Source organism: Corvus moneduloides, chromosome 27 (assembly GCF_009650955.1).
Source record: "Corvus moneduloides isolate bCorMon1 chromosome 27, bCorMon1.pri, whole genome shotgun sequence".
Taxonomy (NCBI): Eukaryota; Metazoa; Chordata; class Aves; order Passeriformes; family Corvidae; genus Corvus; species Corvus moneduloides.
The window spans coordinates 2,534,337-2,556,895 of NC_045502.1; the positions used below are offsets into that span (position 1 = coordinate 2,534,337).

General features: G+C 43.6%; 1 protein-coding gene across 2 annotated transcripts in view; it reads left to right on the forward strand.

Moving 5' to 3' along the window:
* The first annotated feature begins 599 nt into the window (after positions 1-599).
* Positions 600-22,559, forward strand: part of EBF2 (EBF transcription factor 2) — a 125,912-nt gene continuing 103,952 nt past the window's right edge. The window contains exons 1-6 of one of the 2 annotated variants that reach the window (XM_032092149.1): positions 600-1,175; positions 3,418-3,574; positions 4,560-4,623; positions 4,884-4,939; positions 5,309-5,382; positions 11,253-11,321. In XM_032092149.1, the coding sequence (XP_031948040.1) occupies positions 1,045-1,175; positions 3,418-3,574; positions 4,560-4,623; positions 4,884-4,939; positions 5,309-5,382; positions 11,253-11,321 (551 nt within the window). In that variant the 5' untranslated portion in view covers positions 600-1,044. The remainder of the gene's footprint in view (positions 1,176-3,417; positions 3,575-4,559; positions 4,624-4,883; positions 4,940-5,308; positions 5,383-11,252; positions 11,322-22,559) is intronic. The other variant, XM_032092151.1, reaches the window with a different exon arrangement.

Sequence of the window (22,559 nt, forward strand, 5' to 3'; positions counted from 1 at the left end):
GCTGCCGGGCCCTGGCGATAAGCCATCGCGATAAGCCATCACGATAAACCATCACGATAAGCCCGCTGTTCCCCTGCCCGGGCTTCGGCAGCCACGAGGCGGGCGTCGGGCGCGCTCCTTCCAGCCCAGTCCCGCAGCTTTAGCACAGTTTATACGTTCTGGGGCAGCACCGTTTGGTGTGGGGCTGCCGGGCTGTGACGATAAACCCATCACGACAAACTCGCAGTTCCCCTGCCCGTGGTCCGGCTGTCCCAGGGTGGGCGGCGGGACCCCGGTCCCGCTGCTTTGGCATAGTTTGTGCGGTTTGAGGCAGCACCTCTCGCCGTGGGGCTATGCCCACAACCCACCTCCATGAACCCGATCGCGACATCCCCGTCGCGACAGCCCCGCGCTTCCCCTGCCCGGCCGCGCTCCGGAGCCGCGCGGGGGGCGGAGCGCGGCCGCGCCGCTCAACCAATCGCGGCGCGAAATGCAAATGAGATCTCCTTATATGGCGCGGGGCCCCGCCCCCCGCGCGCCGCCCGCTCCCACCGTGTAACCCATTCATGCCGCCGCGCGGGAAGGGCCGGCGCTGCCCGCGCGCGGGGTGGGACCGGCCGCTCTTTAGCTCCATTTCTTCCTTTCTTTCGCAATTTACCCCACGTCTGGGGTTGGTTTTTTTTTTTCCCTCCTTCCTTCCTTCTTCCTGGATTAGGCAGCAATCAATCCTCCTCGCCGTTGTCTGTTTGAGGAACAGGTGATCCTCGTTAGCGGCGATCGGTTTCTGGATGCGGCTCGCTCGCCTGCGTGTGAAAGATGATGATACCAGGCAAGACTGAATCAGCGTAACTTTTACTTGGCAAGAGGAAAAACTTTCTTCCCCTTTTGAAGGCGTTAAAAACACATAGCGTTAAAAAGCAGAAGAAGTTGGTTTTAAAGCTGAACTTCACTTTCCTGGGATTTGTGTGTGTCAGATTCAAAGGCTGCGCCGTTTTGGTTTTCTTTTTTTTCCTTCTCCCTTATCTTCCAGAAGGAAACTGTTGCTAGTTGGAATAGACTTTTTAAATGTTTGGGATTCAAGACACTTTAGGAAGAGGACCAATTCTGAAAGATAAATCTCTAGGTTCTGAGATGGATTCCGTCAGGTCCTGGGTCAGAAACGTTGGGGTTGTGGATGCAAACGTAGCAGCACAAAGGTAACCGTGACTATTTCTCTCCCGGTTTCCCCCTGCTTGTTATTTTTCTTTTTAAGAAAACCGTTTCTTTACTCCCTGTTGTTTGCATTTGATATTAAATTTAATTATTTCCTCTCTGTCCCTCTCCTGGTCTCCTCCAGTCAGCGAAAAGCGGTGGGAGCTAGAGTTAGGCAGCAGCGCTCTAAAACCGGAAAGCATCAGGAGTCCTAAAACCCAGTGCAGGGCTCAGATGACAGCGAGATGGGATCATCCTTTCATTTTCTGCCCAGGAACATGTGTGAGGCGCTGGCTTGGTTGTTCCCAGCGATCCAGGGTACTCCTCCCTGCTTGCTGGGCCAGACAGCCGAACAGAAGGGGACCAAGTTAGAATGAACTTAAATGTAGATGTCAAACCCCAGCCCCCCGGCCAATCTTGTTTTGCTTAATTCACGGTGGGCATTGCCAAAATCTTTACCCGTGGGTTCAGGGCAGGCAGAGCAGGGTCCGAGGGAGCAGGGGAGGGCACAGGCACCGCGGAGCACCGCGGGCATGCCGCACCTGCCCGAGCGTCCGAGAGGTCTCTGCTGAGCTGAAATGCCACTGAACAGCCCGAAATTGAGGCTTGGCTGTTTGTTTTCCACTTGTTTGGGCGGGTTATCTCCCTTTACGCCCCCCTTTTATTTTCTCTTCCCAGCCAAGTCGGCACAGGACACTCTCCCAGTCTCTTCCCAGTAGGGGTAAGACGATGAAAATTCTTTTAGGTATTTTTTTTTCTCCTTGCCTTCTGGATAGCTTAAAAAAAAACCTAAAAAAAAACTAAAAAAAAAAGTGGTAGCGTCGGGGAAGGCTAAATTGGGAACCCCGGGAACAAACTGGGTTTTATTTAGTATTAGAGACAAGGTGAAGGGCATGAAACAGCAGAGGGGACTTCAGATGAAACAGGGACATTTTAGAAATAGTACATCCATGCCCCCACCCCCGGCCTGATCTGGCAGCAAGGTTTTCCAAGCGCCATGGGAGGAGTTATCAGAGTTTTATGAATGTCGATAGAGCGTTTTATAAATACGGTTGAGGGGGAAGAGGTTTATCCTCAAGGAAACCGAAAGTAAAAGGAAACGGCTCCTGCCAAGACTCCACGGGAGCGGTGGAGGTGCAGCCGCGTTGTGCTGCCCGCTGGCATCGCCGGGTTTTTCTCCCAGATATCCCTAACAAACCAATAAATCCCAATTTTTACTCGCAGAATGAGAGGAAGCCCCAAGCTAGGTGCAGTTGTGGCGGATGTGGTGAGATCACACCGTACCTCTTCGGCAAGGAAAACACAGGGAAACATCTGTAGTTCTCCGAAAGAGTGAAATACTTCTGCCGGTGCTGTGGAGCTATTCTGGGGACTGAAACCCAAAGCTGTCCAACTTCTAACTAGTCTGGCGCATAAACTGAATCTGCCTATTAAGTAATTTGGAGGTGCTCATGTGCACCTATTTTCTCCGCAGTAGGTAGAAATTTGCCTTAGAGAGAGGGAACAACAACTAATTTCACAAAGAAAGAAAGCTGCAGTCAGGGATATTTGGGTAAACAGAAGCATTTGAATCTTTCCAAGCCAGGAAACGCGTGGGAAACATCACAACGTTTTCCGCAGTCGGGGACAAGATTTTCGCAAGGGCTGGTTAACCCGAATCTAAATTCTTTCAGTTTAGATCAGAGTTTCAATTTGCAGGAATCGTTTCAAGTAATTCAGTGACTAAAGACAAACTCCGCTGCCGAGGGAAGTGGCTGCTCTGCTCGAAAGTCATCTCTGCCCGAAACAGAGGTGTCCCCCCGTTGACAGCCTGCCCGTAGGAAAGATTTTTAGGGTCGCTTGTTTTCTCCTACAGGAAAAGGGAGCGGGACCGGGATGTGCAGAGAGCACTTCCAGACCCTCTGACACGTTCCAGCCACTTCCCACCCTGCTGCATTCCAGCAAGGAGCGTGACAGGCAGGGAAATAAGTGGAGGAAGGAAAATACACGCTGCCTTTAGCACCAGCCCCTCTCTGTAAATTACCGTTGTCCTCGGGGCGTGCAGGGAGCGGGGCCACGCCGAAATTGGGGTTCCAGTGCCAGCCCCGAGCCCGCATCGCCCCGTCCCGCCCGGCTGCAGCCCGGCGGTGACAAGGGACAGTCCCAAAGTGCTGTGCCTTTTCTGTTGTTGTTTTGCCGTTACTGCTGCACAACCTGGTAATGTCTTTGTCTCTCCCCCTCACCCCATCCCGTGTGTTTCCTCCACAGCGGAGTAGCTTTGTCCAGAGCCCACTTTGAAAAGCAGCCACCCTCCAACTTGAGGAAATCCAATTTCTTTCACTTTGTTCTGGCTCTCTACGACAGACAGGGGCAGCCTGTGGAAATAGAGAGGACAGCTTTTGTGGACTTTGTAGAAAATGATAAAGTAAGGCTCGTTACCTTTCTTCTTCCTCTTTTCCTCTCCAATTTTTAATCTTCTCCCCCCACTGAGCTGCCGACTTCTAATACCTGTTGTCCCTAATAAAATACAACCAGGGTTTGGTCGAGGTTCAGGTGCTGGGGTAGATCTGTAGCCCTGTGAGTACTACTGTAGTAAAAAAGGGTTAGAAGCCTCTGCTCTGTATCAGGAATTTCATTCACCCACTAAAAATAAAATAAATAAAATACATGGGGGATAAATGCGCTTATTTTTTTTGTACCTACCACATCTGCTGGATTTTATCAGTACCCGAACAGAAGTGGAACCTGACCTGTAATATGTCAGATTATCTGTTGAGCATGGTTACGTGTACTTCCTAAAGCTCCAAAGTCAATGGCAGGACTTGAAAAGCATTTGCTTTTGGATTTTAATTCCATGTCTTGACCACTTTGCATTTTTCAATTACTTTCTTAGCCATGAACAAGATTTTTTAAATTGTGAATCATTAATAACTATCTTACAGGAAATTACTTTTTTAAAAAAGTGTAAGAAATATCCCTGTAACACAACCTTCAGGAAACAAATATCAATATTGACTCAAAATAATACTATTGCAAAGCAATGGTCACAGTAAAATCAAAAGCCACTGCGTTTACCCCCCCCCGTCAATCTGCTTTATATTAACTGATTTGAAATGCACAAATTCTTCTCAATGTATTGCCTTGAAAAAGTTGAGAGCATAATGGCAAATAAGAGAGGGAAAGAAGTTCTTGAACTCCTACAGGAAAAGATGTCAGCAGTATTTTGTAGTTTGTCCTGGGTCACCCAGAAGGTTAATATATCCCAATCAGAGAATTCACCTCTTAGAATTTTAATGAACTTTGTTGTCACTTCCATCATGATTATGAGCTCTTGCATTTTAAATGTGCCAAGTGTAAGTTCTGGAAGGATTTTTTTTTTTTCCCCCCTCTTTTTTAAAATTCCCTTTCAGGAGCAAGGCAATGAGAAGACGAACAACGGCACACACTACAAACTCCAGCTGCTCTACAGCAACGGTGAGTGCCCTTTCCAGGCACCTTCTGGGGGCTGTGCAGCAAGGCAGGGTCTGGCTGGAGGTGCTGTGATTTCCAAAATACACTGAAATTCCCTTTCATGAGGCCCCTTCAGTGCAGGGATGGGCCCTGGAGTTTACCTGGGCTTGGGCAACACCCGGGATGCTGAGGGTGTCTAATAAGGCACTAAATGGGTTTGTTCTGATGCTTTCAGGGCAAGATGCCTGTAGAACATTATTTCTCCCTGTTCTTCCTTGCTCTAGGTGTCAGGACTGAACAGGATCTCTATGTGAGGCTCATCGATTCCGTCACCAAGCAGGTGAGCAGGGCCGATCTGGGCCATGCTGTCCTGTCCCACCTCATCCTTCCTGTTTGCTCAACATTTCCCTGCGTGTTTTTCCTTCTCTGGTTCACTTTGGCCTCTCGCTCGGCTGTATTGCAAACCTGCTTTGGAGGGCAATTGAAAATTGTGCTCTGAAGTCTCTTTTTTTCCCTCTGTGGACTGTAGGCTTTTATCCGCTTTGTAGCAATATTTATGTAAAGCTGTTTTCCCTGCACATAAAGGGGAAGGTGTTTATTTGCAGGCGATGGTGAGCAGTGGTAAAAACCCTTCCCCTCACATCTGAACATTCTAAGGAATAAATAACCCCTGATGCCCTTGGCTTACCTCTTCTCTTAATTTTTGTAGCCTATAACTTACGAAGGCCAGAACAAGAATCCTGAGATGTGCAGAGTGTTGCTTACCCACGAAGTCATGTGCAGGTAAGATGACTTTATTAACACATCATTTGTGAGCTTTGCTTCCCTAGATGCTGGAAGAGCCTTTCCGAGGAAGTTCTAGGTAGGAGGAGTTTGATTTTGTTGTTTGTTTATTTTGTTGTTGACTCAGAGAGGGTCTTTGTGTAGGAAGACTTTCTTTTTTCATGTGGGTAATGCTTGCTTGGGTTCAAAACAGATATTTTGAGGGGGGGTGTTCCTATTTTTTTGCCATTTGTTTTTCCTGCAGGAGATTCAGCAACCACAGCTGCACTATTTTTGTTTAAAGTAGGCCTTTGCATGTGTTGTTTGAATCAAGACTTTTATATGCTTATTGCTCATAGAATTTCTGCTCACCTTATGAGAATTAGCAGTTTAACTTATATATTTTTACCTGGAATCTGCAAGATGCTCTTTATGTAATTCGCTTTGGTGAAATATTTTAATTTTCTTAATTAAAGTGGCCTCATTAATGTTCTTTAATTTTGGGCAGTTCTCCCCCAAAAGAGAAACCCCTCAAACCCTTCCTTTCTACACATGTGAACAATATTTAGGGGCCTTCTACTTTTTAATTAGAACAAAAAGCCCCCCACTATTTTTAGCACTTAAATTTATAAATTAGAGGGTGAAACGACTCGAGGATGTTTCTAATAACTTTTGTATAAGTCTGAACTTACAGGTACCTTATGTATGTACGTCGTGCTTCCGTGGTAACTTATTACTTTTCCTGTTCTCGGGTAAATAAACCTTTTTTTCAATGCATATAATAATGCAAACAGACAATGTTCTTCTATTAAAATGTGCTAAAATGTGCATAGAATGTTCCTTCATAAAACAAGAGGCAAAACCCACTCGTGACCTTTATTAAACACAGTTTGTGATTTATTGTATCAGTGGGAGAGGGTTAAGCTGTTGGACTCAACATTTCTGCTTTTAATGGTGCAGTTTGCTACTTGGTTGTTGTTTTGTTTTTTATTAAAGTAGCCTTTTAAGTTAATGTAGCAGTGAGGGAAGCTTATTTGGACAGAATTTTTATCAAGGGGAAGTCTTGGTTTCAGTACTTAATTATGTCAACAATTCCATTACTTTTTAATATAATATGAATCAGGTATTCAGTATGAAACAAGTATATTTTTTCTCTGTTGTGCTTAGCTCTCATTAATTTAGTAAATGAGTTTTTGACCAATATTTCCATATTTATGCCCAAACACAATGTATATCACATATGAAGGGTGCATCGGGTGGGCTTTACAAGGACCTGGTGACGTATTGGCAAGGATCAAAGGTGTATAAGTGACTTTCAGGCACGTCTAGAACTTGTTTATATAAATAAATATAAATATATGTGTATGTATATATGCATCCATGTTGTTGAAAGGTTTCACTATAACCAGGTGAAAATTAGAGAAGAAAAATCTGATTTCTTGTGCAGTTGGGTCGTGGTTTGTGATAACGTAACAGCGGTGAGCCCATTTCTCACCTCCACTCTCCCTGCACAGAGCGCAGCGCTGGTTTGGAAGTTCAAGCATTTCAGCACCTTCTCATCCAAATGGACTTGTTTGATTTAAAATTAATTTGGCTTTCCCCCTGCTTCCTCTCCCTGCCTCTATGGTATCAAATGCTCTGCTCAGCTTTGATATTCCTGAGCTCCAGTGATGCCTGCAAACCTTCTCCGTGCTTGATTTAAGGTAGCGTTGTACAAATCTAAGCCATTATTCTGATTATTCTCAGCTCTGCTGCTTGATAGATTAACCAAGGAAGAATTACAACTCAGGGACATCCTTCCCATGTAAAACACAGATTAGTGGAGGGAATCAAAAGCGCTCTGTAACCTAATGAAGACATTTGATTTTAAATGTCGTGTTTTCCTGAAGTATCTCCAAGCAGGATGCTGTGTATTCTGAAGAGGCATTACACACATCACTTTGAATAATGCCAGGGGAATGGCTCCAACTCTAGTTAAACTTGACATTTTATTTTATTTCTTTTAAGTACAATAATCAAATCTTCCTCATTGTGTGCTGCTTAAGTGGCAGCATCAATTTTTAAAGCCCCTAGTTTAGTTTGCATTAGGAACAGTATATAAAATTTTAATGCACTGTGCCCACTCTGCTGTCGAAATTGATGCCTACTGCTTTTGAAAAGGAAAACAAGAAGGGTCTGTCTGTCTTTCTGCTCCTCTTCCAATCCTCCCTAGTTGAAGGAAGGGCTTTTTGGGGGGGATTTTTCAGTACATAACCACACATGGAGATATTTTTTGCTGTGTGGAGACGAGCGCCTCCGAAAGTGCCCGTCTCTCCGTCAGACAGTGACAGATGCCTGCTTAGCAGGAAAGTTGTCTAAATATTGATACGGCTGCACCAATCTGTCATAGCCATTGAAAGTTCAGCTCTCGATAATTAGTGCTTTCAGCGCTTCCAGTGTGAGGCTCGATTTATTCATTTCCAATCTGAATTTTTTTTTTCATTTGGCTTCTTACGGCCTGATAGGAGCAGTTCCTATTGGGTGGGTTTGTGTGGAATAACACTATCCTGACGGATGGAAATCAAGGTAAAACACCCTCATCTCCTGGAATAACTTTTTTCCCCCCAATCCTCTTCCTTTTCTTCCAATTATCGACTGAGAGGAAACTCGTTGTTATGCTGCTGCCAGCAGCCCCCTACGCCCTCAATGCTCAGAGGGTTAAAAGGTATTATAATTCGAACAGAAGTAGTCTCAGGGTCTACAGCTGGCTAATAACAGAGTTGTATTGAGTGCAGCGAGCCCCACAGCTGTGACTTTCGCCACAAGGCTCAGACTAGACGGGAGCTCTAATCAGCTGGGCCAGGCGGCCACTGGGGCCCGCGTCTTTATCGGCCAGATGGTGTGAATTTAGACACTTTTGTTATGCAATTGCAGGGAGGAGTTGGGCAGAAGAAAACAAAACAAAGGCCACCATGCTGTGAGCTTATTTGAGTTTGAAATTAGAGACAGATTTTTTTTTTTTTTTTCTTTAATTTTTTTTATTTTGGTGTCGGGGTGAGGGGAGGGAAGTTGAGGGATGAATTTTAAAACCATTTTAGTTAAGTGTGAGGAGGGGAAAGGATGAAAGTTTGGCTTTGGCATGAGGCTTCTGGGGTGCTCAGTTTGGAGGACTGGGGTTGTCTCTGGGAGCTTTCTGGGTTTGGTTTTAGGTTTTTCTGGACTGTTCTTAACATAAACCATCATTTTCCCCAAGTAGATCTAATTAGAGGGGAAAGTATAACAACAAAAGATGTAGAAAATAATTTAAAGCCTTGATGTTCTTGTCTTAGGCAAATGAGCATCTCTAAAGGTGTGTTTCCAGCCCAGTGTTGTAGCAGAAATGTAAATATTGGTGAAGTCATGCCAATAGTTTGCTTAAAGAGGATATTGAAGGCCTGATCCTGGACCACCAGAGTTTGGGGGCTTTGGCTTGGACTGAAATTGGAACCAGTCAATTCTGCTGCAGGCAGCACTTGTGAAACCAACCCAGTGGAAACGTTCCTGCTTGGATATGGGGTGAAATACTTGGAAATGGGGATTTAAAGATTTAAGAGGTATTTTTCCTTAAATGTTGGGCTGAAACATCCTCAGTCCCACTCTGATTTATGTGCAAACAAGTCCTTCACTGGAAGCAGCTCTTCTCCCTCATCAAGATTTTTTTTTCATAGACTTGGGCTCAGAAAGTACCATGGTCAAAGGGGGAAAAGTTTGTCACTACCAAAGATCTGCTCCCCAAGAATGATAGGATTGTAGATACCAGTAAAATATTTGGAGAACTTTAGCTGCAAGCCACAGTTTTAGAGGCAAAATATTAGAATATTACAAATATAATTAAGTTCAGAACTGCAAAAATTGTGGAAATAGAAAGAAAACAAGATGCACTTGTTTCTGAACCCAGCCACGTTGTGCTCAATCTCACAGAATTCATCCTAAAACACTCTGCCAACAAGTGGAACCATCCCTGGAATCACTACAGAAATATTTTTAAAGCTGGGTTCCTTTGTTTGCTTTATTATAGTGGCCTGGAAAGCAGCAAAGATTTTATTCCCAGTGTTATTTTCTGTGTGTTGCTATATTGGACATGACAAAGTACGTCCCAAATTTATGTTCCTTTGAGAGGATTTTCTGCTTTTTTGGGGGGTTTATTATAATTTTCTCCTTTAGAAAGCATCTCCCATCTTGGCTCCTGGTATAAAACCCCTCCATTCTTTCTAAACACTGATTAGGCAGTGAAATCCATAAAAGATGCACTTAAAATAAAGTTGGGAGAAGGAGGGAGGGTAATGTTCTGCACTGGTGTGAATTACCAGAGCTGCACTGAAGTCGATGGAGCCATGACAATTTACAGCAGCTACAGGGGCTGCCCCAGGGATTTTTAAATATTTAGTGTATCCTTTTATTTTAAAAGGAGTAGCATCGATGAATAAGTGCAGGTTTGAGGCAAGGGGAATGTAGGAATGTTGAAACAGTTGGAGCTGCAATTTAAATAGATCTGATCCTTCCAGCTCATGTGGCTGGGCAATTCCAGCCCCAGAGCAGGAACTTCCTGGAAACTGGAGGAAATGTTGGGATTTTTCATAGCTGAAAGAGGGATTTTGGTCTAAATGCTCATTTTAGGCATTTTGTAATTTAATATTAGGCATATCAAGAAAAAAATCCCCACTTCAGTATTTTATACTGCCTTCAGTGAATTCAGGTATTTTATTTATTTCTTCTTTTAATAATTAATTAATTAATTCAGCTTAGCATTGCTCCACAGTTGGAAAACTCTGAGATTCAGAATGCTTGAGAATTTTGCAAATGTATTCAACACCCCTGTACAAAAATCCACCAAAATTTCTCCATCCCATGTGTGTAAATTTGAAGAGAAACCTCTGCAGAACATGGAAAACATCTTCTGGAAAGGCATTTGTGTGATCAGAACCTGATCTGGTGACTTTTGATGGATGTGGGACTTCTGATAGAGGTTTTTAAAAGTTTTGGGTGCCTCCATCCTCCCCATCCCGTGTTGGCTTTGATTGGAAGAAAAAACCTGAGCAAGAAAACAGCTTGAATCTTCTCTCTTGCTCCAGATTATTGAAAGTGAGGATTTCAGAGCTAGGACTGCTTTTAAAGTCTATTAATCTTCTGGTACTCAGCTGCTGTGTGTGCAAGGCACATTGCCCACGTCAGCGATTGTATCAGTGGAAATAAATTAATGAAATGTCTCTTGATTTTTAAATTTTTATTATTATTTATTATTATTAATATCGTCATTGAATATGTATAAATTAATACTTAATCTTAAGGGTTTATCACTGAAACAATTTCAAAGGATTGCAAAAGCCAACCTGAAAAACATCTGTTCAGATCCTTTGCAGGATCTAAGTGTGTTCTGGCTTTTCATGAAGTGCTGAAGTTTTCTGTCACCATATGAAACTTAGATATTTAATAATAAAAAATACAGTAATATAAACAAACGTATTATTGGAATACACCAAACAATTAGGTTGCTTATAGTCAGTTCTAACACCTTTTGATGGACTTTTAACCCCGCATAACCCATTTGGTCCTGCCTGTAATGACATTATGACATCTGTTAATCACTTATTAGACCTTTATAAATATCACCTCAGTCTCAAGTGTGACCATATTGCTGTTCATTTTTGGCTGGGGAATTCAGAATGGATTACAGGGAGCCAGGTGCCAAACTCCAGCTGGAACCAGCCAGGATTTGGGCACCCAATTCCCTTAATTTTCCCTTCTGGAAAGCAGAATTTTTACCCTTCCAGGCGTACATGGAGCACTGAAGCTTTTCTGACAGACTTGGAGCTGGTTCTTTGCTCTCAACTGTCCCAGTGGTTCTTTAAATTTGGTTTTCTTTCCCTCTCCAGTCGGTGCTGTGAGAAGAAAAGTTGTGGCAACAGAAATGAGACTCCGTCTGACCCTGTGATCATTGACAGGTAGGAGATGAATCCTCATTTTCCTGCAAAAGCATCCCAAAATTATTGTTTTTCACTTTGAATCATCTGAGGGTGTTTCTTGCTGGTTATTTCTTGGTGTCTGCCATTTGGGGACCTTGACAAAACTGATGTTTATTTTTTAAATGAAGTTCTGTTTTTATTGTGACCAAATATCCCATGTGTGCATCTGGAACATTCTCTCCTCACCAGGGATGGGATCCAACTGGATTACTGAGACAGATAAAGCTTTGAGCAACCTGGCAGCTTCAGCAACGTTCTTTAACAAAAGAACAATATTTTTGTATAAATCTGGGGAGAAAGGGAGGGGTAAAAAGGCAAAAATGCGACATTAAATCTGACAGTTTGGGGATTGTGAGCAATTTTATGTACAACAGCTTCATGTATTACTCAGTTCCAGCTCCAGGTTTAGGTTCTTCTGCCAGTTTTTAGGTCAATAACGAATGGGGAGAGCAGCAGTTTGTTAAACCATGAAGTGGCACTATAAAAATTGTGTGTGTTTGGGGGAGCTTAGAAAACCTCCTTGCGGAAGCCACTGACATGGAAGGGTTTGAAATCTGGAGTTCAGCAAGGCTCAGACAGGGAGAATAAGAACAGGCAGAGCTGCTTCAGAAAGGAGCACACATCTAAGGGCTCCAGAAGGGCAACAGTAAATAAGGCAAAGCCAGGAAGAAAATGTTTTCCCCCAGATTATCCTGTAGTAACTGTTAAAGGGTTCCTTTTCCCTGAAGCAGCTGCCACAGAGAGCTGATGCTGGAGTGGATTGATTTTAGAGTCAGTTTTTATGTCTGTCTGAGTCTGGCCTGTTCTATCTCCTTTCTAAGAAGCTTTACTTGTCACAGTATTACTCGTGGACTTGTTTTGGCACCCAGAGCAGTAAAGCTGGTTTGAATAATGGTCTGCAGTAATTGCCTTCTTTTTTTTTTCTAGCACAGAGTTAATCTAAATTTTGGAACTCTGATGGATGTGATGGGTTCTCCCTCTCCCTTTACCCCACGGTTTTCCCTTTTAATTCTGTGCTCACAAGCTGTGGTTGGGGCCAGAGCTGAAAGTTGCAGTGAAATGGGCTCTTTGGGGAGCAGAAGTCCTGGATGTGCCATCTTGACCTTTCCTATGCAATTTCGAGCTTATTTTTGGCTGTGTCAGTGATTGGTATGAATCTGCATTTGGGAACTTTCCAGCCTGAAGTCTGAATTTTCTGGGAAGCAGCTCAGGATGGAAGGCCCTGGATTTGCCCCTGGATTGAAACTTTGACAGGGGCAGTTTCTACCACAGCTGAATTTGTAATCCTGAGCCAGCTGCCTATCCTCGTGCAAAGTGAAAATTCTGATGCTTCCTGGGGGGCTTTGGGATCTGCTGATGTAAAATGAAATGGAAACTATGAGAAAGAAAAACCTTGTTCTTTCTAACAACTGTGTTTAACTGTGCACCACAAGTCACCTGTTGTGCTCAGTGAGTCCCAAGCTTTCCTAATTTGCTCTAAGACCTCTCCTAACTTCACCTAGACCTCTCCTAATTTGTTCTAAGCCCAGAACTTTTTTCCTGCCTGCCCTAACAGCAATAGGCATTCCCTTGGCATGGAAACATCCTGCAGGCTCAGGCTGGCAGTTCCTTTTTGTGTGTTGGTCCTTCCTTTTCTGTGTGAGTGTGTCTCCAGTCCAGGTGAACTCTCGAGCTCAGTGAGGGTAGATGAGGGAAATAAATAAGGGGTTCAGCCTGATAAAGCCACTCCATTCGGTGTTAAAGGCAGTCACTAAATCAGATTTAGGCCCCAGAGAGAAGAATTTTTCCCAGCTCTGCCCTGCTGTCTGGAGGAGGCTTGGCTTAGTCAGCAGTGTGCTGAATAGAAGCAAAACTCAAAGCTAAACATTATTTTTTTTTCTGCCACTAACCTGTGGTGCAGCATCAAGAGCTGGCAGAGTTATTTCTGCACAGTTATTTCTGTTCCACCTCTTTACCCAGCGAAACAGGGCCTGAGCAGTGAGGGATAATCCTCTGCTACATCTCCATCAACACATGTGAAGCAAATAAAATAACAGAGTTGTGCTGTGCCTGCCTGTGCACAGAGGAATCCTTGGCTTGTCTGCCGTCCTCACACACCTCCACAGCACCAAGGTGCAACTGCTCAGGAGTTCAGCTGGACACTCCACTCTCCCAAAATACACCCTGTGGGGTCATTTTTTATTGTCTTTCAAACAAGGAAAGTCCTGTGTGCTCTGGACTAGCTAGGGAGCAGTGCTTTGATTTATTTAGGGGGTCTCTCTATGGTTTCTTTAAAGGAAAACACCTCTGCTTAGGAACCTGGCAGCAAGTGGAATTCAATTTCTGAAGTGCACCTTGCAACCATGTGGGTCAGTAAATATGGTGATATTTTCAGCTCAGTGATGCCTTCATGGTGGGTTGCTGTTAATTTAAAATGAACTACAGGTTTTCTTTAAATAGAGATTGAAATGAAGGTGTTTTTCCCTGGTGTGAAATGATAGGTAAATGTAAAATCTGCCATGTACCAGCGCAGCTGTAACATTCTCTCGTGTCTCTGGAGAAGGGAAGAAAGAAAAACGGAGAGAGAAGAATTGCAAAAACACCTCTGTGTTATGCAGAGTTGTGTCTAAGCAGTGTGGGCACAGTGAAATAGAATTTCCATGGAATAAAATTCCAGAATCTTTGAGGTTGGAAAGGCCCCCAAGGTCATTGAGTTCAACTGTAAGTCCATCATCAGTGCAGTGATTTCCCCTCTATTTGTTTCTCTCCCCACTTTTTTACCTGCTGGGTGCTGGAGGGAGACACGATTCACTGGTGTTCCTCAAATCCTGGGGGCTTGTATGTCTGTTTAAAAAGGAAGAAATAGTTCAGTGGGAAAAAAATGTCAGCCCTGTTGTTGTTGTTGTTGGGCTTTTTCTTCTCCTTGAAAGAATTCCAAAAGTTCTGATGCTGAATAAAACATTTCTGCAGTGACCTTTGCTCTGGGGACTGGATTTAGATCCGAAGGCCCTTGCAGTTATTTTTCCACTCCCTCTTGGAAATGAGAACGTTTTCATATGAAAGGGAACTTCTCCACTGAAACTTAGTGTGTGCCCTCTCCTGATGGCAGAGCTCTGCAGGATATGTTGGAATATTTCGTTTCCTGTGATGTTCTGAGCCAGAATTTGAGTGTAACTCTGGTCAGAATTTGATTGCAGAGTGATGCCTCTGATTTAACAGGGATGGCACAGCTCAGATCCTGCAGTGCTGCTATTACAGGTGTCCAAAATCAGGAATTCCACTGGAGCATGGGGCTGGAAGCACCTGGGATTACATTTTTAATCCAGAAGCGCTTGCACTCCAAGGTTTTGGACAATGCAAGCCATAATCAGTTCTCAAAATGTCACAGCAAGCTTTAACTTCGTGTGCACAACCAGAATTAGTCAGAGCTAAATTGGTTCTGGTGCGTTCCCATGGTGGATCCCAGCTCTGGTGGGCTCATCCTAGATTTCTGCTTGCCTTTTGAAGTCGGTATCTGCAGAATTGGTTGGTTTAAGAGGCATCAAAAATGTAAATGTTATTTTCTTCCCCCTCTCTCATGGCTGAAGTGGTGGTCCTTGATGTTCCTGGTAGTTCCTTGAAACTGGAGAGTGAACTTTGTGTTTCCTTTATGGAAATCATGGACAGGAATATGAGGCGGAGGGGCTGGGGGGCTTTCGGATGGAAGGGTGGAAGCTCATTCCTTTGAAGATGGCACTTCCAACTGAAAACTGTATTTTGTCACGCCTGTGTTAGAATTACTCAGTTTGTTGCCTTTCCCACCCTGCTTATGCAAATAAAAAGAAACTTGGTGTTAGGATTATGAGGTCATGGAAGATGCAAATGAATTCAATTAATCACTTTACTGCAGATTTTCTCTCTCATTTTAGGTGAGTTGTGTCATTTTGGATGTAAATTCATCAAATGGCAACGATCTTCTGTTTTTTTAAGTTTCTTTGTGTTCCTTGAAGATTCAAGGTCTTTAGAGGAGGTTATTTTGTGTGACTGTTACTCTTAATGCTTTACTGAGTTTACTGAAGCTGTGATTTAATTGAAGTCTCTGTGGTACAGGGGAGAATTGGTGTGACTTTTTCGGTTGAAAAATTTGCTTTTTTGTTTTCTTACCTTTTTTTCCCCCCTTTTCTGATAAACAGAAGAAATTTACATGTGATTAAAATGAAACCTCTGAAACAGTCACAAGAAATCTCTGTGTCATTCAAACAAAACATCTTAGTTCAATTAAAAATGCAGCGTCACTGGGGTGGGACAGAATTTTTTGTTCCTACAAGGGAAATTCCTCGGAACAGCACAAAAACCTGGGAGCACAAACCCTGTGCTGTTTGTAGCTGCTGCCTCCATGGTCCTCTGCTCTCTTTGGGCTCATGGAACGAGACCTTTTAGCTGAGGTTCTTTCAGAATCCAAGACATTGGGTCCAATTCCTTCTACTTTTACCCTAAACTCTTCCTGATTGTCCTGGGAATCTGGTGTGTGTTGCTACCACATGTCATTAATTTATTTATTGTGATTGTTGCTGGGGAGGGAATGGAGGGGATTGGAGTGGGTTGTTGGGCTGGAGACCAGTGCCCAGCTGGGTCAGCAGGCAGTGGCACCAGCTGAGCACTGGGCACACTGCTTTGGAGGGTGGAGAAGGGCAGCATCCGTCAGCTGCCACGTGCTGCAAAGGCAAAACTGAGGCTTCTGTAGTTATTACTTAACAAAAAACCACATCACCCCCAAAGCCTGAGCACAGCTGGCAACTTGTCAGCCTCTCTGGGAAGGAGCAGAAGAGCCTGGATTTACATCCCTGTGCCGTGGGGGTCCGTCCCTTCACGTGGAATTGGGGTGCAGGGATGGAGGTTTCCGTCCCTGCTGGTCCCCTGCCCTCCCTGCTGCAGGGACAGGGGGCTGAGCTGTGCCTGGGTGCCTGGCACGTCCCACAGGCACTAAAACTCACTTCAGGATTAATAGGGCTGGACTTTACATCTTCTCTGTGTGTGTGTCCCTCCCTCCCCATTTCCCTCTCCCTAAAAAATGCAAAAGAACACGAAGATGAATTTTCATTTTGAAGGATCTAACTTCAAATAAGTGCAGGCTTCTGGCTGTTTCTTTTCCTTTTTCTCTTCCTTTTTCCTTTTTCTTCCTTTTCTTTTAATCTCAGCCATCTGAAAAGGACTTAATCCCTTCCACCTCCCTTTTGGGGTGATCCCAAAACCCACTGGGTAACACAAGGATATTTCCTCATGCTCAGAGGCAGAACAGCAAGACTTGAGAGACCCAGATTAAATTCCCACTGACACTGGGTTGCCCTGTTGCCCTAAGTGATGTGAGTCCGTGCCTCATTTCCCCCCTTAATACAAAGCATTAGCAACTACCTGGCTGTGGAAAGTGGTTTCAGATCCCTGAACAGGAGTTTTTGGGGTTTATTTTTCACATTCTTGCTGCCAGAAGGATTTAATCTGCATGGCAGAGTTTGGTTGTTCCTGTTCTGCCCCATTCTCTGTGGCCCTTGTGAGTCTGCCAAGGCAAAATGAATGTCTGGGATCTGTTGCTGCTGTGGGGTGAAACCAGGAGCTCTTCCCAGCTCCCTGAGTGCCCCAGTCTCCCCTTCCAAGCCCCCAAAACTTACAATGATCTCTCCCCTTGTCCTAGGGAGTCAAAGTCCTTTGTTCACTGCTAAACCCTCCTCTCCTGCAAAGAGCTGCTGTTGTGCCATCTGTCTCTTTATGAATTTTTTAGTAGACTGGATGTTTGTGGGGAGTCAGTAACTTAAAGTGCACTATCCCAGCCATTTGACAAGTGGTTCTCTTAGTGCCTAATTTGTTTGTTTCTTTTTATTTTCCCCTCTCTTTTAGACAAAAAGAAAATTCTTTACTAGTTTGCTGTCCAAAACATCTTGAAATCTTTGATGTGTGCAAGCACTTAAAGCTTGTAAATGGACTAAACTAGAGAGTAGTTTGTGTTGCTTAATCTTTTTCATTTAATGTCGACAGACAACAAGTTTTCCAGCAAGCTGGTGAGTCAGAAGAAGCTTAAATATCTTTTTGAGTGTGCTGGAAAAATGAAGAATGGACGGGTTGGGTCTGTGGAAGTCCTGGGTTCTGTTCCTTTCTCCCCCTCACAGTCCGTGTATTTCTGTAGCCATTCACAGCATTTGTGTTTAACTATAAACCAAGTATGTGATTTTCTGGCTTTCCCTGATAACACAAAGGCACATTTGCTGAGAACTGATGTGTGGAAATAGTGTGGTGATGTGGAAGAGCGTTGCTGTCACAGCGGAGAAGCTTTTGGAGCAATTTATAAAGTTCCTCTTCCCCAGGACTGCTGGTTGCTGCTGCCTGGGCTGGAGGTGCTGCTGCTTCTGGAATGGAGCAAGAAGTGAGATGGGTTTAAATCACTGCTGCTTCAAGCACAGATTACTGGGGAGTTTAACAGAGCTGGCACTTTATTTCCACCAGTGTTTTGTGCAGGTTTTCTTCTGGCCATGTGCTGTCACTGTGGGCATCTCTGCCCTCCAAACAGAGAGACGCCTTTTAGGATGTGTTAGAGGCAACACAGGTATGGGGGTGCCAACCAATATTGATCACTTCAGTTCCATTGAATCTATAACTGGGAATAGCTAGCTCATGTCCTGATCTGAGAACTGCGAAGGGAACATGGCTGAGCCTAAGCAAGGGCACATTATATAATTTAAAGAAATAAAATTTGACTATTGCTCCTACTGCTTGGAAGCCTTAAGAAAATAAGTCCAATGAAGACAAGACCCAAAGGATTTTAGCAGTTCTGCATAAATCAGATAAGCTTCCCTGATGCTTTAGAGCAGCTTGGACACAAGCATGGATGGATTCCAATCTTGTTAGATTAGTTGAGATAAAGACACTGATGGTGCTCAGGCTAAATCCTGCCTGAGCAATGCAAAGTTGGGAGCAAAGTTTGCACATGGTGTAGGAGAATCCTTGTCCCTTTTTAAACTGAGACTTTTTTCCTGGAAATAGGGAGAATTTGGTCCGGTTTGTGCTCATAAACAGCGAGTGAGGAGGTTAAGGGGCTACTGACCTCAGAAGGACAGAGAGCAGAGTAAGGAGCCATTGGAATCAATGAGGTTGGTAGTAGTGGAAAGGGGAATGGAAAACAAGTTTCCCATGGACTAAAGCACCTCTGGGAATAGAAGCTGAGGATAAATTCACTGTGCAAACAGCACAGAAGAAATTCTGGGCATGTAGAGCAGCAGTGTGTGACACGGGATCTCCACAGCTCCACTCTTTGGGTCTGCGTTTGCCTGCCTCCATCTGCACTCATCAATAAAACTGCCAATATTTCAGAGTATTTGCATCCTAATGAAAGCATCCTCTGTGTATTTATGACCTGAAATACTCTTCCTTCTCACTTTTGCACTCTGCTCGGCCTCTGTCTAGACCCGGTTTTATGGACTTGTCACTTCATCTGCCCTAAGCTTTTCAGTTACTGCCTCTTGCTTTCCTTTTGAACCTTTTGTTTCTCTTCATCCCTTCCCTGTGTGTTCCTTTCACCATCTGTTTCTGGTGGGCTCTCCCGTATTTTCTACCCTGTAAACATCCCAGGGTTTCAGCCTCTCTGAACTGATTGCTTCACCTCTGAAAAAGTCCTCCCAATTAATGTGTTCCTGCTTTCAGATGGGGTATGAAACAATTTGTCCTGCTTGGATCATCACCCAAAATCCTTGTGAAGTGAAGACAAGATTGAGACTGCAAGTACGTAATGTGCATCTGAAGCTTAAATCAGTTGGAGATGTAAATTTAAAGCTATTAGGAGCTCATAGGAGTTGCCCAGGATGATGTAGGAGACAGTTTGTAGGACACACTTCACATGAAGGAGTGGAATCCAAGTCTTGTATTCCAGGCTGGGTCATGTAAGCACGTCCTGGAACAACATTTCCCCTCTGCAGCTGTGATTCACATTCTCATCTTCCTCCCTCGTTTGGATCTTTAATATGCTGCTGTCATCCAACCCATCCTTCTTTTTCCTCCTTATTATTTTGCCTTTTTCTCTCCATCCCCTCTGCTACTTTTCCTCTCAAATAAATGCTAATTTCTCCATGGGCATCCCACTTACAGCTCCACATTTGGTGACTTTTCCTCCAAGTGGAGTCCATTGAGCTTGTAAATAGTATTGGATCAGTGAGCCCATAATGAGGCTTCTAAGTCCAAACAGTGCAAGTCTGCTGGGATTTTATTGTTCATAAAGCTCCTTCCCTGGGGAGTGATAGAGCCATTAGGTGTGTGCTGTGTTTAATATTTGGTCATGACAGGAAGCAATAATTTTCTATCTTTTACTGTGGCTCTCGAGTTGTTTTTAAGCAGTCAGCTTATTTAGTCTCAGTGGCTGTGAACCCATTAGGCAAACAGCTCTTCCCTCTGTGAGTTTGTGTCTTCCTACAAAGGCTGTTTCAAGAAAATAAAATAAAATCAGGTGGCAACTGCTTGCCCTGTGGTGGTTTTTAATCCCTTGCCCTTCTCAGTGGCTGTCACTGACAGGAGTTGGCATAAGGCTGGTTTCACCAGAAAATGGCATTTCTCACACTGAATGAGATCTTTAAAAATTTACTCCAGCAGAAAACCACTAAAGTTCCTGTTTGCATGGGGTGTTATGGGTTTGGGTATTTATCTTGTGCAAATCCATTATTTGATTTCAGTGGAAGCAGCAGCAAGGTTGTATTCAAGAATTCTGGAAGTGGTTTTTATATCTATACAAACAGAAAAAAAATGAAAATAATAGTTTTGTGTGTAGCCTGCAGGAAGCTGCTCCTCTGACAGCCCTTTCCTTGCATTCCCAGTGCTTCCCTCAAAGAACCAGGCAACTTTCTCTATGGGATGTGCCAGGAGTTCTGCACATTCTGTGTTCTGGTGGTACCACCAGGCTGCTTTTCAGCCTGATTATTGCAGCTTCCCTTGCTCTCTGCTTGGGTCCCTTCCTTTGCTCCAGGGGAAACATTTTCCACTGCCTCATTTCCCCGCTGGGTCCTTGTCTTGGATCTCTGCAGCTCAGTGGGAGAGGTTTGTATCAGAAAGGGAAAGAATAATTGGCTGGCTCTGTATCCCAGAGCTGTTGTGAGGGCACAGAGATACCAGGTGGGTTTGCATTAACCAGGAACACACAGGTTCTTCTTCCAAACCAAACCTGAGAGGAAGATCCTGGGGTGTTTGGGAAGAGGGAGGGCAGTTCCAGAGGTGCTTCAAGCACTTGAAAGCCAGAACACAACAAACACATGAAACCAGCTCATGGCAGAAAGAAATTAAAGCTGAGTGCTGATATCTTACAAATCATATTTAATTAATTTTTAAGAGATGTGCTTAGGTTTTCTTATGATAAAAAGTTATTTATTTTGGTTCATCAAAGCAGTTAACACTTTGTATTGTTTAGCATCAGCATCAAGAAGGGTGTATGTAAATAGTTTAAAAGAAAAGTGAAACAGCAAAGATTGATGTTTGGGCTCCTGCTTCCTCTCACAGTCACAAAGTTTCTGTAAGAAAATTCAGGTCTTGAAGTTGCCTTTTTTTGAAAAGATAAGATTTGAGCTTCTCATGTTCACATGACTTTAAACCACAAAGAGTAGTTTTGGGTGACTGATCAAGCTGAGAGTTCTGCCTCCTTCTACACCCATTTACCTTCAGTTTTTATTGTGGAAATGATCTTGGAATTTATGGCTGCCAGAAAGTTCCCTGGGTCTTCAAACTTGCGTGTGCTAGATTGTGATTAGGATTAGGAGAGCTTGAATATAAATTGTAGTTCGGATTAGGAGTGCTTGGATTTGGTTTTTCAAATCCTTGTTCTCTTTGGGAATGTGGGTGCTCAGGGCCTTGAGGAAAATAACCACAGCTTTTCCAGCTGAATCCCTGCCAGTGTAAATCTTTCCCCTTGACAAAGTATCTGCTCAGTCAAAATTCCCCTGCTAAAGAAGGGAGAAAAAGCTGTACAGTGTTGTGTCAGTGTCACTTGTTGACATAGAACCTCAGAAAAAACCCATCCTCTGGGAGGTTCTGGTTAAAGGTGGTTTTTTTCCCCCCTTTCCTCTTTATCTCAGACATTTCCCAGCATTCCTTCAGGGATGTCTGGTTCTCTCATTTTCCAGCTTTCCTTGGTGCCTTTGAAAAATGTCACTGTCAGTTCTTTCTCTTCAGCCAAACAGCGCAGGCAGGACACTGGTCCTGCCCAGTAATTTGCCTAGAATGTGGCTGCCCTTCAGAAGCAGAGGCTGCAACCATTTCTGGGATGGGGAATGTGACTGTGTTCTCCTTTGGGGTTTTTTTTTACAGGGAAATAGATATTTTTATATATACATACAATACAGTGTATTTTAAATAATATACATTATGATATGTGTTATTATTATTATATATTATATTATTAGATATTATATTTTTTACAGGTAAATATAACTTCTTTTATACATGAAGATACGTGAAGTTCAGTCTTTTTCTGCACTCATAAATTGATGGTTCTTTATAATAATAAAAATATCATAATAGAGTTAAGGATTGTACTGGATATGTCAAAAGCGATTTTATTTAGAGTTACTTCTTTCATCTTAATTCTAGCATTCTGTAACCCCTGGATGAGTTTTTATGAGGAATATTCCTGTACTTCAGATCTTTGGTGTGTGAAAGATTTCCCTTTAACATTGCTGCAGCTGCAGAAAGGTGTGAGGTTTGATCTTCCTGCAAGCTTTAATAAGAATAATAATAATAACAAAATAAATTATAATAACAATAATAATAAATAAATTAATAATAATAATAATAATAATTCTTCCCTGTATCTTTCATGTACTTTACTTTTCTCTCTATAAAAAAACCCTAGACCTGTTCCAGAGCTGTTTTGGGGCAGTGCCAGTGGTGGCAGAGCAGCACAGGGTGGTTTTTAACACCCCAGTTCCACATCCCAGTATAAGATCCTGCAGCACAGCCGGGCTCATTCCAGGTACCAAACCTCCAGGATTGTACCAAACTCCCAGGGTTTTTCCTCAGCTCATGAACTGAGCCTCTTGGCGACCATCACCTCCTCCCCCTGACAAATATCTCATGTCCGTCGTGCCCCTGAACGGTGAAGTTAAACCAAGACTTGACTGGATTTGAGTTTCAGCCCCTTCCCCTCTGAGACACGGAGCTGAACTTGGAAAATTCCCTGAGCCAGTTTCTCCCTGCAGCTGCTTCCAGCCCCCACTGAAGCACTGGACAGGAGTCTGC